Source organism: Ranitomeya variabilis, chromosome 2 (assembly GCF_051348905.1).
Source record: "Ranitomeya variabilis isolate aRanVar5 chromosome 2, aRanVar5.hap1, whole genome shotgun sequence".
In the NCBI taxonomy this organism is placed as follows: domain Eukaryota; kingdom Metazoa; phylum Chordata; class Amphibia; order Anura; family Dendrobatidae; genus Ranitomeya; species Ranitomeya variabilis.
In genome coordinates, this window is record NC_135233.1 from 335,487,530 (window position 1) to 335,503,863 (window position 16,334).

The following is a 16,334-nucleotide window of genomic DNA, read 5'->3' on the forward strand; positions in this document are numbered from 1 at the left end:
ATTGAGAATATATACCCATCATATCACTTTTTTTTTCCTCTAGTCTGGTTTATGTTACAGTTCAGGCTTTTAAAGGAATAACAGCAAATTTCATCACTTATATCCTCAGATTGGAAAAAGGCAATTTCTCCTTCTAAGGCCGGCCTCACACTAGCGAGTATTACGGACGTATGAGAGGTGCCGAAAATACGGATTGCATACGGTACAATCATTCCCTATGGCCCAGCTCCTATCTGCCGTATTTTACTGATCCGTATTATACGGTCTTGTACGGCCGTAAAAAAATCGCTGTATGCTGCGTTTGTCACCGTATTGCGCAAAAAAAAAAAAATCGCCAATGAAAGTCTATGGGGGCGAGAAAAATACGGATTACACACGGACCATGCGTGTGACTTGCGAGAAATACGCAGCGGTGTTCTATAGAAAAGCCGGCAATTCAGTGCGGTGTACAGTAAAATCACACTGACAGAATAGAATGGAATAGGTAGAATAAATGTCTACACATAGAATAGGTATATACAGTCATGGCCAAAAGTATTGACACCCCTGCAATTCTGCCAGATAATACTCAGTTTCTTCCTGAAAATGATTGCAAACACAAATTATTTGGTATTATTACTTTCATTTAATTTGTCTTAAATGAAAAAACACAAAAAGAATTGTCCTAAAGCCAAATTGGATATAATTCCACACCAAACATAAAAAAGGGGGTGGACAAAAGTATTGGCACCGTTTGAAAAATCATGTGATGCTTCTCTAATTTGCGTAATTAACAGCACCTGTAACTTACCTGTGGCACCTAACAGGTGTTGGCAATAACTAAATCACACTTGCAGCCAGTTGACATGGATTAAAGTTGACTCAACCTCTGTTCTGTGTCCTTGTGTGCACCACATTGACCATGGAGAATAGAAAGAAGACCAAAGAACTGTCTGAGGGCTTGAGAAACCAAATTGTGAGGAAGCATGAGCAATCTCAAGGCTACAAGTCCATCTTCAAAGACCTGAATGTTCCTGTGTCTACCGTGCACAGCGTCATCAAGAAGTTTAAAGCCCATGGCACTGTGGCTAACCTCCCTATATGTGGACGGAAAATAAAAATTGACAAGAGATTTCAACGCAAGATTGTGCGGATGTTGGATAAAGAACCTCGACTAACATCCAAACAAGTTCAAGCTGCCCTGCAGTCCGAGGGTACAACAGTGTCAACCCGTACTATCCGTCGGCATCTGAATGAAAAGGCATTGCATGGTAGGAGACCCAGGAAGACCCCACTTCTTACCCCGAGACATAAAAAAGGCAGGCTGGAGTTTGCCAAAACTTACCTGAAAAAGCCTAAAACGTTTTGGAAGAATGTTCTCTGTCAGATGAGACAAAAGTAGAGCTTTTTGGGCAAAGGCATCAACATAGAGTTTACAGGAGAAAAAAAGAGGCATTCAAAGAAAAGAACACGGTCCCTACAGTCAATCATGGCAGAGGTTCCCTGATGTTTTGGGGTTGCTTTGCTGCCTCTGGCACTGGACTGCTTGACCGTGTGCATGGCATTATGAAGTCTGAAGACTACCAACAAATTTTGCAGCATAATGTAGGGCCCAGTGTGAGAAAGCTGGATCGCCCTCAGAGGTCATGGGTCTTCCAGCAGGACAATGACCCAAAACACACTTCAAAAAACACTAGAAAATGGTTTGAGAGAAAGCACTGGAGACTTCTAAGGTGGCCAGCAATGAGTCCAGACCTGAATCCCATAGAACACCCGTGGAGAGATCTAAAAACGGCAGTTTGGAGAAGGCACCCTTCAAATATCAGGGACCTGGAGCAGTTTGCCAAAGAAGAATGGTCTAAAATTCCAGCAGAGCATTGTAAGAAACTCATTGTTGGTTACCGGAAGCGGTTGGTCGCAGTTATTTTTGCTAAAGGTTGTGCAACCAAGTATTAGGCTGAGGGTGCCAGTACTTTTGTCTGGCCCATTTTTGGAGTTTTGTGTGAAATGATAAATGTTTTGCTTTTGGCTTCATTCTCTTTTGTGTTTTTTCATTTAAGACAAATTAAATGAAGATAATAATACCAAAGAATTTGTGTTTGCAATCATTTTCAGGAAGAAACTATTATCTGACAGAATTGCAGGGGTGTGAATACTTTTGGCCATGACTGTATGTATATATATATATATATATATATATATATATATATATATATATATATATATACACATACACATATATACATACACAGCATATATAGTGAGACTATATATATATACACTCACCGGCCACTTTATTAGGTACACCTGTCCAACTTCTTGTTAACACTTAATTTCTAATCAGCCAATCACATGGCGGCAACTCAGTGCATTTAGGCATGTAGACATGGTCAAGACAATCTCCTGCAGTTCAAACCGAGCATCAGTATGGGGAAGAAAGGTGATTTGAGTGCCTTTGAACGTGGCATGGTTGTTGGTGCCAGAAGGGCTGGTCTGAGTATTTCAGAAATTGCTGATCTACTGGGATTTTCACGCACAACCATCTCTAGGGTTTACAGAGAATGGTCCGAAAAAGAAAAAAAATCCAGTGAGCGGCAGTTCTGTGGGCGGAAATGCCTTGTTGATGCCAGAGGTCAGAGGAGAATGGGCAGACTGGTTCGAGCTGATAGAAAGGCAACAGTGACTCAAATCGCCACCCGTTACAACCAAGGTAGGCCTAAGAGCATCTCTGAACGCACAGTGCGTCGAACTTTGAGGCAGATGGGCTACAGCAGCAGAAGACCACACCGGGTACCACTCCTTTCAGCTAAGAACAGGAAACTGAGGCTACAATTTGTACAAGCTCATCGAAATTGGACAGTAGAAGATTGGAAAAACGTTGCTTGGTCTGATGAGTCTCGATTTCTGCTGCGACATTTGGATGGTAGGGTCAGAATTTGGCGTAAACAACATGAAAGCATGGATCCATCCTGCCTTGTATGGAGCATCTTTGGGATGTGCAGCCGACAAATCTGCGGCAACTGTGTGCTGCCATCATGTCAATATGGACCAAAATCACTGAGGAATGCTTCCAGCACCTTGTTGAATCTATGCCACGAAGAATTGAGGCAGTTCTGAAGGCAAAAGGGGGTCCAACCCGTTACTAGCATGGTGTACCTAATAAAGTGGCCGGTGAGTGTATATATATATATATATATATATATATATATATATATATATATATATATATATATATATATATTTCATACAGCGCTAGATATCATAAAAGCCGGTAATTCAATTGCCGGCTTTCGCTATCTCATTCCCAAACCCGACAGGATATGAGACATGGTTTACATACAGTAAACCATCTCATGTCCCTTTTTTTTTTGCATATTCCACACTACTAATGTTAGTAGTATGTGCAAAATTTGGGCCCTCTAGCTATTAAAGGGTTAAATCGTGGAAAAAATTGGCGTGGGCTCCCGCGCAATTTTCTACGCCAGAGTGGGAAAGCCAGTGACTGAGGGCAGATATTAATAGCCTAGAGAGGGTCCATGGTTATTGGCCCCCCCTGGCTAAAAACATCTGCCCCCAGCCACCCCAGAAAAGGCACATCTGGAAGATGCGCCTATTCTGGCACTTGGCCACTCTCTCCCCACTCCCATGTAGCGGTGGGATATGGGGTAATGAAGGGTTAATGTCACCTTGCTATTGTAAGGTGACATTAAGCCAGGTTAATAATGGAGAGGCGTCAATTATGACACCTATCCATTATTAATCCAATAGTACGAAATGGTTAATAAAACACACACACGTTATTACAAAGTACTTTAATGAAATAAAGACACAGGGTGTTTTAATATTTTATTATACTCTTAATCCACCTGAAGACCCTCGTTCTGTAAAAAAGGAAAAATAAAAAATCAACAATATCCCATACCTTCCGTCGTTCTGGCACGTCCCACGATGTAAATCCATCTGAAGGGGTTAAATCATTTTACACCCAGGTGCTCTGCTAAAGCAGCTGTGCTCGTGGCTGTAAAAATACGGGGAATGAATGGAGTGCAGGGGAATGTCCTGTAGTTACCTTGAGTCGCAGTGATGCGCCCTCTGCTGGATGTCCTCATATGAACTCAAGCCTGGGAAAAGTTTTACGGCCGTAAAAAACGCACCGTATTTCCCTACTCTGAGTGTGAGGCCGGCCTAACTCTTCTGTCTTCTCTGAGTCCATGCGCTTTCACGCTTCCCTCCCAGACGATGTCAAACATAGTACAGCAGCTGATCTAACAGTCTCGGCTGTAGAGCTGTGATTGGCAGCATTTGGAAAAAATTAATGAAAAGGCACATCCCCCAGAGAAGACTCCGTTGGACTGCAAAGCAGAGATTTCACATAGTGCGCTCCAGAAGGGACAAATGTGATATCTCTACAATGAGTGGCATAGTGCAAAACGGGAAAAAGTTACAAAACAAGGTGAGCTCAGGTGACAAGTCCACTTATGGAAAAAAAAATACTTATTATTGCATTTTGCAAACAAAAAACTCTCATGCGTGATCTAATGCCAAACTTATTAATAGTTTGGTTTAAAAGAAGCGAAGACCACTCAGTGTAATAGCCATATGATTGATTTTTAATGCATTAACAGTGCTGTACGTCTGCCCGGAAGACCCGACTCAACATCATCATTAATGTTCAAGGAGGTTTCAGCTGGACTGAGTTTAGCAGATGTATGAAGTTCTGAGATAGTTCTCAATTAGTGTTTTCTAACTTTAGTGAAGACATGTATAGAATACTCCATTACTTACTAATCAATAGAAATCCTGCCATGACCCGTATTGATCTATAGAATGAAATTTAACTAGCAATGTGGCTTCTTCACGGATTTTTTTCTACCAGCAGTAGGTTAGGTGGGGGTCCTACATGTTTTTTCTTCTGCTCATTTTTTTTACTTATTTTTATATTTTGAGTTTTACATAATATTTCTCCCCTGAGGTCATAACATTTTTTTATCGCTTAATATTGAGAAGAATTAAGTATTTTGACTGGCTGCTACATGTTACAGTAGGGATTACTCATACTGTAATGTATTCTTGGCCATTGCAGCAAATAATTTACTGCGTTTAATAAAGTCTTTAAAAAGCAGTAAAAAATGCTGCTCTTGTTATTCAGCCCTCGCACCTTGATCAACAGCTCCACCTCACGCAATATGATCCCCCACAGACAGCAGGATGGTCCCCACAGCCTCCACACAGCTCCCCCCTCATGCAGTATGATGTCCCAAACAGCCCCCCTCACAAAGAGCATGGTTGTCCTTGTAGCCCCTCACACAGTTTGATGCCTCCATAGCGCTGCACAAAGTATGATGTACCCCACAGCCTCTTATTATTAATATGATGTCTTCCACATCTCCCCAGTCCCCCTACACACAGTATGGTGGTACTTACAGTCTCCACAAAGTATCATATACTCCGCAACCTCTCACACAAAATGTTATTCCCCACAGCTCCCCACACAGTATAATGTTCCTACAGCTGCCCACACAGCATGATGGTTCACACAACCAGCTACACTATATGATAATTCCACAACCACCCACATAATATCATGGTCCACACAGCTCCACACACAGTATGATGGCCTCCATATATCACCCACACAGCATGATGATCTCCACAGCCTCACACAGTATACTGAACCCATAGCTTTCTCACACAGTATGATGGCCCTCACAGACCCCACACAGTATGATGATAACCAAAACAATATAAAAAAAAACAAAAAAAATTACGCCTCACCTGGCCCTCTTTCCCCAACATATTGCTAGATTCATTGCTGCAAGGAATGAGGCTCCGTATAGCAGGAACGATATATTGACATCATGGAGCCTGTTGCACTAAATCTCAGATGCACAGGCTGAATTATTATTTTATTTTTGTTGCAGGAGACATTGGCTTCAGTGGATTAGACTTTCGATGAGTATGGTTTAATTTAGATTCAATAAAGGAGTCTGTGTCATTATTTCAAATAAAGGACTTTATTTTGGGTGAGTTTTTATAATATCACTATGGGATTAGTAATGGGAATGTCTTATTGACACCTCTCCATTACTAAACTGTGGGCTTGATGTCACCGGACAATACAAAGGTGACATCAACCCCTCCAACCATCACCAAACTTGCCACCACTACAGGGCAAGTGGGAAGAGCGAGGCTAAGCACCAGATTTTGCGCATTTTATAGATGCGTCTTTTCTGGGGCGGCTGAGTGATGATGTTTTGAGTCTGGGAGGTGGCCAATATCCATTGCCCCTTCCTAGGCTATTAAAATCAGCCTGCAGCTATCTGCCTAGCCTTTGCGGGTTAGATTTTATAAGAGGACCATATGTCAATTTTTTTCTGGCGTCCCCCTGTAAACTAGCCAGTAAAGGCTAAGCTGACAGCTGTGAGCTGATATTAATAGCCTGGGAACCTTTATGGCTATTGGCTCCTTCCCAGAATATTAACATCAGCCCTCAGCCATCGGCTTTTACTCTGCTGGCTATGAAAATTACACAAGAGCCCACGCAATTTTTTTTTCCCTTTAAATTAAGAGTTGCTGTTTGGTTCCAGCCTATGTAGATTCATTATGTTAACGCTCCTACATAGGCTGGTGACAGTGTGTGTTTGTGTTTACTTACCGACTTAGTAATGAGGGTGCCTGGCTGACACCTTTTCATTACTAAGCCTATGGCTTCCTGTCAATGACTGCTGCTGACACCAAGCCTTAATCCCATTACTCTGATGCTACTGCATCTGAATGAAAAAGGTGATGTTGAACCAAGAAATTACATCAAATAACTTTTTTTTATTATCTTTATTTAGCTCAAAAAAGCCTTCATTGCTGTACAAAACCGCCTGCAAAAAACGCATGCAAAAACACGGCAAAAGCATCAAAAATCACGGCAAAACGCGCATTTTTTGCTGCCAAGAGTTGCAGAAACGTTACAGAAATTTCTTCAAGCAAATACTGAATACACACATAGCCTAAGGGTATGTGTCCACGTTCAGGATTGCATCAGGATTTGGTCAGGATTTTTCATCAGTATTTGTAAGCCAAAACCAGGAGTGGATGATAAATACAGAAGTGGTGCATATGTTTCTGTTATACTTTTCCTCTGATTGTTCCACTCCTGGTTTTGGCTTACAAAAACTGATGAAAAATCCTGACCAAATCCTGATGCAATCCTGAACGTGGACACATACCCTTAGAGTACCATTTGAGAATACTAGATAAACTAGTGAATATTACCAGGCCGAGAACTTGGATGCAATTTTCTAGTTTTTTTTCGCTATGATACAATTAGCCACTTGTAATATAAACTTTAAATTACAAAATTATAACATAGGAGATCTAATACAGATTGTCTGAGCACTGTCAGTCTGGTTTCACACAGTCACAACACGCCTGCTTTTCAGCGCCCGTATTATCTCCCCAATACCTAGACTCCCGCCAAATAAAAGGAGAAATTTATTATACACTACCCGTAATTGGAAGTCTGCAAGCTACTAGTGGGATTTTAGACTACATAACAAAATGTGACATTTTTATACACCTAATGCATGCATTGCCAATCAGTTCAGGAATTCTCAGAAATAAATCAGAACACATATAAAGCTTTTTTGTCTCATGGCAGAAGTGAAGCAATGAGTGGTCAGTGTTAATAGGAGAATTGGATATGCTCCAAATACTCATGTTAATGTTTTCTGCATTGCGGATGCCTCCTATAGCATATTTGCATTTATCTCAGCAACACAACTGATTTTTACCCTTACTTCTTAGAAGAAAAAATAATAATTGCAGTTTGCTGAGTTTCTAATGTCTTCTGAACTTGATTAAACAAAACATAACCTGGTATTTTTCAGATGCTATCATGGAGGGGTTTTTTGTGGATTTTGGAGCAGATTCTGCTTCAAATTATTTTTGAATAAACTTTGTATTCACTTAAATAGAAAAACTCACCACTGTGCCATTTTTTCCTTGCAGTTTGTTCTACAGGGAAAAAGAAGCAATGTGTGAATTCTTCCTGTCTAGTTTTGAAAAATGCTCGAAATATAACTTAACCTATTATTATAACCTATAATTAAAAAAAAAAAAAAAAAAAGATTAAAAAACAGGCCCAAAAACTATAATTTTTAAAACTGCTTTTCTTGCAGTGGATTCTTCATCCAGAAAAGCCCATAGAAAAATAAACTCCCTGTGAACATATCCTTATAGTTACGCAGGCAATTATCATAAAATAACCCTCAGGAAAGAGTTCCGAGCTACTAAGAAATATATACTCAAATAATCCTCTATTATTGGTAAGCATAATGCTCCATATAGCTGTGAGTATGTCAAGTGCATATTATCGACCTACTTTTAAGCTATCTGGCATTTTGCCCTTTTCCTTTGTGCAAGTTTTCTCTAATGACATCATTTGGGCAAGGCCGCTTTCAGACGTCCGTGTTGCACATAAGTGTTCTACCCATTGTTTTCACGGATACAGCTCGTATCCATTATAATCTATGGGGCTATTCCCATGTCCATGTTTTTTCACAGAGCACATGGAGACAGGCGTGTTTAAACATAGACGTGTGAATGAGGCCTTACTGATAATGAGCAGATAAAGGATCACAGGAGAATACATCCTCTATCTTTGAAACATTAGGCAATGTCATCAAGAAGGCCCTTAGTAGTGTTTTGCAGGGTCCCTGGCAGAAAGTGTGCAATTCACCAGCAGCATCACGAATGGAGACACACAGAATATATTTCTAATTACCATCAGTGACTTGTCTAAGCAATTTAAGGACCTCCATAGTGAATGACACTTTTTGTGGCCCCTGTAGCTAATTGATAAGTTTCCTGATGGCACTCATAAAAAAACGAATAGGGTGTATGAACATGGGTATTATAGACCAGGCAATTCCTTCTCATATGCCTATTAGGGTATGTGGATGACATAGTGGGGTTCCCTACTTGATCCAGTGCGACTCTGGCAATCAGCAGATTTTTTTGTTTACAACAGGGTTCTTTCAGTAAGAAAACCCCCAAACGAGTGATGCAGCTACAAAGGTCACTGCTTTCTAGAACAAATCTTCGCCTTGATTATCATCCTGAAGAAATGCCATTTAATCTTCCTAGTAGTGAAAACCATCAGCATCCCATGGGCGCACATGTTCAATTTTGGCCGCTGACTTTATACACAAACGGAACTGTTGACTATGCATCTCCAGTACAGCTAATAACATACAGCCGTGCACATCAACGATAACACATTCCCAAAGGAAAACATAATGGACAAGTTCCACTTCTGTGAAGAAACTGCTGGCTGCCAAAAACGTTAAAGGGAATCTGTCAGCAGGTTTTTGCCATGTAATTTGAGAGCAGCATGATGTAGGGACTGAGACCCTGATTCCAGCGAAGTGTCACTTGCCGGTCTACATGCTATCATTTTCATACAATCCCCGTTTTATCTGCTGCAAACCTAGCAGAGCTCAGAATAATGAGCTGTGCATAATTCCGCCCACACCACTGATTGGCAGCGTTGTGTATACATTATACATTGGCTAATCATTTCTGGTAGGTGAAGTTACATAGAGTAGTTGACGAGGATAGTAGTGATAATCTCCTGCTGATAAAACACTAATTTTATTGGAAAATCAACACACAGCCCAGTAAGTTACACATCGCTGGAATCAGTCTCTCAGCGCCTCCATCATACTACTATCAGATTATATAACAAAAACCTGCTGACAGATTCTCTTTAAGGGATGTTGCACAAGTGTAACCAGTTAAGAGGACACTTTAGACGATTGCTCAAAAAGTAATTCTCTAACATAATCTAGTACAGGAACTACTTTAATTAGCCAAAAAACTTTTGACAACACAGTTGCAGGGTTATGAGAAATTTCAGGCATTTGACCCAGCGGACAGAATATGACAAATGCTTAACTAAGTCGACCACTTGCCTTCATAGTGACAGGAATGGTGGAGCCTATATTGGCTTTATACAGCCAGCCTTGCTTGATGACTCCCCCTCTATGAGAGCAGATCGATGAAGAATCCTGCAAATAAATAACAAAAAATGATATTTCACAAAAATAATAATAATATTTCCAGGGCTCCAATACAGTCTAATTATTGTCAGAAACCTTAGCGATTTATGGTTCCTTTTTCTCAATATTATGGTATATTTTATTGAAAAAAATCTTCCATAGACTATGCTACAGTTGAGTTTTTATGCATTTTGTGAACTCAACTTGTTGAATCCCATTCACCTGCGTTATTTCATATGTTGCAGAAAAATTTCCTTCAAAGCAATTATATGAGTGTTAACAATGTATTTACAACTCAGTATACGCAAGGGTAAATAATTAACGGCTTACTGAAGAAAAAATACCCTATTAAAATATAACCTTTATTAAGTGAACATAATAAAAGAATCCCAACAGCGGGATTTGTTCCTTATAATTAAATTGCCGAGGAAAAACCGGGCTTGTAAAAATACAAGAGAGCAGACCAAAAAATAGAAGCTCTCTACCTGACTAGTCAATGTAAATAATAATATACCGGAAAAGACTAGAAAACATGTTAAGAAAAAGACCACTCTAACATGATAGAAGTATGCCCAGTCAAAAAATCTCCACAAGCAGAATTGCCAGCACCTAAATGGTTAACTACAAGGTGATAATATTAGTGCAACTATATCATAACAAACTCACTAAACCAATGTGAAGAAATGAGTGACCTCTCCCTGGATACCACTTCTATCTGAGCACCTACCTAGATGCGGAGGATGGCACCCTAAGAAAAAGCGAGATTGGCGCCCCCGCTCGTACGATGGCTGTACCTGAACTCCTATAAAGACCCTATAAGGCTGATAGTCAGAAACAGAGGGCTAGATGGCCTGTAATTATTGTATGATATCAAGATGAAGTGGTGTCAGTGTATGATAACACAGGCCAAAAAAAAGGGTGTGAATGTATACAAAGGAGAGATTACCATCAACTTAAGTCACTCAAAACAAATATCTTAGAATACTAAAAGATATATCATAGCTGCAATAACAATCCCCAATATGAAAAGGATTAGACCAGTGCTGGCACACAATGACCCTGATAAATATTCCAGCAAATATGCAAAATAACAGTCAGCATAATATAAATGCATAGATGTTACCACACACATGCTTCGACCCCAAAATATTCCAGTTTACAAAATGACAAATAGGGGCACAAAAAGATACAACCCCAAAATACATCATACTCATCTGACATAGTGTGGAACTTCATGCAGATAGCTGGAAATGATGATAGCCTAGATCCTTAAATGAAGAGGACAGAGAAGTGTGTTGTGAACCTGTCCTCTTCATCTAAGGATCTAGGCTATCATCATACTTGTAGTTATTTTCTATTTGCAGGCCAGTATCATTCTCATGTCACAATATACTGTCGATTACATTACATTCTGACAAGTATTCAGCATACAAGACAGACAAAGCATAAGGCTGGGTTCTCACGTAGGACAGTAGTCTGGTGGGTACCAAGAATGGCCTGGCAAACCGCAAGCGATTTAATATAAATTGCTGCATTTTTGTGGCAAGTAGTGATGAAGCAAATAAGGACACATGCTGGACCTCTACTTTTCTTCAAAATCTGTAGACAATCGACATTAAACCCACAGTTTATTCGGCCACTACCTTCCCAAGACTGTAACATGAACCCTACCATGAACTGTTAGAACAGAGAAATCACAGGAATACTTTGATCTCTGACCGTGATCCTTTTGTCACTATCTTTAAATAGGAAGGAATAAATCTGTTACAACATCTTCCGAAAAATGCTGAATTCAGTCCATTCATTACCTCATCTTTGTCAAAATCCTCATCTATCTCAAACACATGGCTGGGCGTCTTCTCCGGCTGAAAGGATTTGCTGAAATGGGAGAAATCAAGAATTTTTAATTTAATAAGGTCTCACATTGCAAGCAGAGTGCTACTGCCTCAATCTAAGATGACAGAAAATGCAAGTAGTAACATTTTCCAATAAAAAGTGAAAAGCTTGATAATTTGTAGCACCAGATTATACATTCTCATCCTCTAAGCCAATACACTGAATATAACAAGAAATCCAGTGTATGATTCACCATTGAGATGTCTGGATTTCCGTTGATCTGTGACAAGTCATTGGCTCACAACGTATTCTAGCCCAGAATGCAGATCTGTTCATTGCTATTTTCAGAAACTACAATATCTATTTCACACTCTATTGGAAATCTTTTTGAAGAAACACTAATTATTTTAAGTAATTCCAATAGATAAGTCACTAGATGCATAGTTGCCAAAAGTACCACATTTTACGGAACTCCCAGCCATCTTCTGTCCTAGGCACTGTTCCAAAAGCAATTTCAGATTTAGAAGAGTGACGATGATGGAAATGCCCCCAAAAGGGAAACTATAAGTGGAGTAGAGGAGGCCAAGCAGAGGGAGGGAAGTCCACTGGTTGTCTCCCTCCTGCTTCTCCCTGCCCGACTGGACTTGAATGACCGGACTTTTCCTAAATGCAAATAGGGTTCTGAATGGGGAGAAGCTGGAGAAAGCAGCACATTGGATACTTCTCCTCGGATAATTTTTCTGGTATCATAAAATAATAGAATGTTAGAGTTGGAAGGGTCATCACGACCAACCCTCTGCTCAAGGCAGGATTCACTAAACCATCTCAGACAGATGTGTGTCCAGCCTTTGTTTCAAGATTTCCATTGAAGGAGAACTCACCACCTGTCGTGGCAGCCTGTTCAACTCATTTAATCACCCTCACTGTCAAAAAGTTTTTTCTAATATCTAATCTGTATCTTCTCCCTTTCAGTTTCATTCCATTGCTTCTCGTGTTTCATGTATATGATGATAGGTAGGGGCTCAAACTTTGGAGTTTAGATATTTTGAGGATATTGCCATTTATTTTTGTAAGAAAATTCACAAGTATTGTTTTTTATGTAGTTTTTTTCTTTTTGTTTTCCCTTTAACTATCCAAAAGTCCTGCCAGACATGATCAGGGAATATCAAGGAGTTAAGGCATCATTCAGACGCAAGTGATTTTTCTCATATGTAAAAACACAAACCGTTGTTCATTAATCTTTTGGATCTAAATTTCATCAGTGTTTAAGTCAGTTTTAGTTTTTACCAGCAGTGTTTAAAGGGAGCCTGTCACCAGGTTTGACCGATATGAGGTAAGGCTCCACCTTTCAGGGCTGATATATAACATTCTATAATGCTGTACATCTGCCCCCAACCCGACCTGAAAGAGAAGAAAAATACCTTTTATTAAACTCACCTGCTGGGCGGCCTTGGTCTGAGGGTTCTCCATGTTCTTGGTCCGGCGCCTAACATCTTCTTGCAATGCCGTTCTCCTTCTTGCTTTATGTGGATGACGCGTCCCTACGTCATCCACACAGTCTCCTCGGCATTGCGTTCGTGCACCGGTGTACTTCTCTGCCCTGCCCAAGGGCAGAGTAAAGTACTGCAGTGCGCAGGTGTCGGGAAATATCCAAGAACCCAGCGCATGCGCACCGCAGTACTTGAAGTATGCCTGCGCAGGAGCGCGATGCCAGGGAGACTGTATGGAGAACATAGGGTCGCATCATCCACATGAAGCAAGAAGGAGGGCGAAAATCGTAAGAAGATGGGAGGCGCCGGACCAAACACATCAACACCCCTTGGACCAGATAGCCATACAGGGGAGTATAATAAAAGGTCTTTTTCTTCTCTTTCAGGTCGATTTGGAGGCAGATATACAGCATTATAGAATGCTGTATATCAGACCTTAAAGGTTGTGGCCTTGCTTCATATCGGCCAAACCTGGTGACAGGTTCGCTTTAAATTAAAATTTCAAAGCTTCCCTTAATCATTGCAATCTTAATCACGAACAGTACAAAGATGGCAATGTGTGTTGTCAGTGATTTTCAAGGACCCATAGACTTTTAAGGGTAATTTTAATCCGTGAGTCAGATCAAAAACAGACAAATCTCCAGTGAAAGTGCACGCAAAGCAGGGAGCAAGGGGTGTTTTTCAGAGCACGTCCACTCATCTGAGGACATTCAGAGCATGTCCACTCATCTGAGGACATTCCGAGCATGTCCACGCATTTGCCAATATTCACTAGAAATAAGAATTCACAAATCCAAAGATTTGTATATTTCTCTCACACAGCTACAGTAAAGCACAGCCCCCCCAGATAAAAGAACTTGTAGTCTTATTTCTTGCAGCCTCTTTGCATACAAAGTTCTCACTGCTCAGCAGCCCTCAAGAATCAAAAATGAGAGATCAGCAGCTTATAAAATCCACCAGGGAAAGGAACAGTTATGTAAATGGCAATATAGATATTTCGAACATATGGCCTGTCTATACATGGTAACTCTCCATATATTACCACTTTTGTCACTGGTCCTTCCCAGAGGATGATAAAAACAGCGGATCCCAGGACTATGAGTCACTGTTTATGTGGGATCCCAATGTGGACAAGACTTAGGCAATTGATGGCATTAAAAGCTTTGGACAGGTTTTTATATTTTAGAAGTTGATCATTAATGACTAGTGTTGAGCGATACCGTCCGATACTTGAAAGTATCGGTATCGGAAAGTATCGGCCGATACCGGCAAAGTATCGGATCCAATCCGATACCGATACCCGATACCAATACAAGTCAATGGGACTCAAGTATCGGACGGTATTCCTGATGGTTCCCAGGGTCTGAAGGAGAGGAAACTCTCCTTCAGGCCCTGGGATCCATATAAATGTGTAAAAGAAAGAATTAAAATAAAAAATATTGCTATACTCACCTGTCCGACGCAGCCTGGACCTCAGCGAGGGAACCGGCAGCGTTGTTTGTTTAAAATTCGCGCTTTTACTTGGTTACGTGAAGTCCCGGCTTGTGATTGGTCAGGGCGGCCATGTTGCCGGGACGCGGACCAATCACAGCAAGCCGTGACGAAATTACGTCACGGCTTGCTGTGATTGGTCCGCGTCCCGGCAACATGGCCGCCATTAACCAATCACAAGCCGTGACGTCACGGGAGGCTGGACACGCGCGCTTTTTAAAAAGCGCGCGTGTCCAGCCTCCAGTGACGTCCCGGCTTATGATTGGTCACGGCGCCATGTTGCCGGGACGCGGACCAATCACAGCAAGCCGTGACGAAATTACGTCACGGCTTGCTGTGATTGGTCCGCGTCCCGGCAACATGGCCGCCATTAACCAATCACAAGCCGTGACGTCACGGGAGGCTGGACACGCGCGCTTTTTAAAATGGGCGCGTGTCCAGCCTCCCGGCTTGTGATTGGTTGCGCCGCGATCAACCAATCACAAGCCGGGAGGCTGGACACGCGCCCATTTTAAAAAGCGCGCGTGTCCAGCCTCCCGTGACGTCCCGGCTTGTGATTGGTTGCGTCTCCCATGTGACTGCGACGCAACCAATCACAAAGCCGGGACGTCACGGGAGGCTGGACACGCGCGCTTTTTAAAATGGGCGCGTGTCCAGCCTCCCGGCTTGTGATTGGTTGATCGCGGCGCAACCAATCACAAGCCGGGAGGCTGGACACGCGCCCATTTTAAAAAGCGCGCGTGTCCAGCCTCCCGTGACGTCACGGCTTGTGATTGGTTAATGGCGGCCATGTTGCCGGGACGCGGACCAATCACAAGCCGTGACGTCACGGGAGGCTGGACACGCGCGCTTTTTAAAATGGGCGCGTGTCCAGCCTCCCGGCTTGTGATTGGTTGCGCCGCGATCAACCAATCACAAGCCGGGAGGCTGGACACGCGCCCATTTTAAAAAGCGCGCGTGTCCAGCCTCCCGTGACGTCCCGGCTTTGTGATTGGTTGCGTCGCAGTCACATGGGAGACGCAACCAATCACAAGCCGGGACGTCACGGGAGGCTGGACACGCGCCCATTTTAAAATGCGCGCGTGTCCAGCCTCCCGTGACGTCACGGCTTGTGATTGGTTGCGTCTCCCATGTGACTGCGACGCAACCAATCACAAAGCCGGGACGTAATTTTAAAATCCTTAAGGACCTGAAATTACGTCACGGCTTGCTGTGATTGGTTGCGTCGCCCATGTGACTGCGACGCAACCAATCACAACGCCGGAACGTAATTTTAAAATCCTGAAGGACCTGAAATTACGTCACGGCTTGCTGTGATTGGTTGCGTCCCGGTCACATGGGCGGCACACAACCAATCACAAGCCGGGACTCACGTAAAGGAAAGAAAAGCGCGAATTTTAAACAAAGAACGCTGCCGCTTCCCTCGGTAAGGTGCAGGCTGCGTCGGAGAGGTGAGTATAGCAATATTTTTTATTTTAATTCTCTC

General features: G+C 42.0%; 1 protein-coding gene across 5 annotated transcripts in view; it reads right to left on the bottom strand.

Moving 5' to 3' along the window:
• Positions 1-16,334, bottom strand: part of DOCK11 (dedicator of cytokinesis 11) — a 395,594-nt gene that overhangs the window by 330,481 nt on the left and 48,779 nt on the right. For all 5 annotated transcript variants that reach the window (XM_077285361.1, XM_077285359.1, XM_077285358.1 and 2 more), the window contains exons 5-6: positions 11,840-11,909; positions 9,945-10,040 (exon numbers count right to left, since the gene is read on the bottom strand). In XM_077285361.1, the coding sequence (XP_077141476.1) occupies positions 9,945-10,040; positions 11,840-11,909 (166 nt within the window). The remainder of the gene's footprint in view (positions 1-9,944; positions 10,041-11,839; positions 11,910-16,334) is intronic.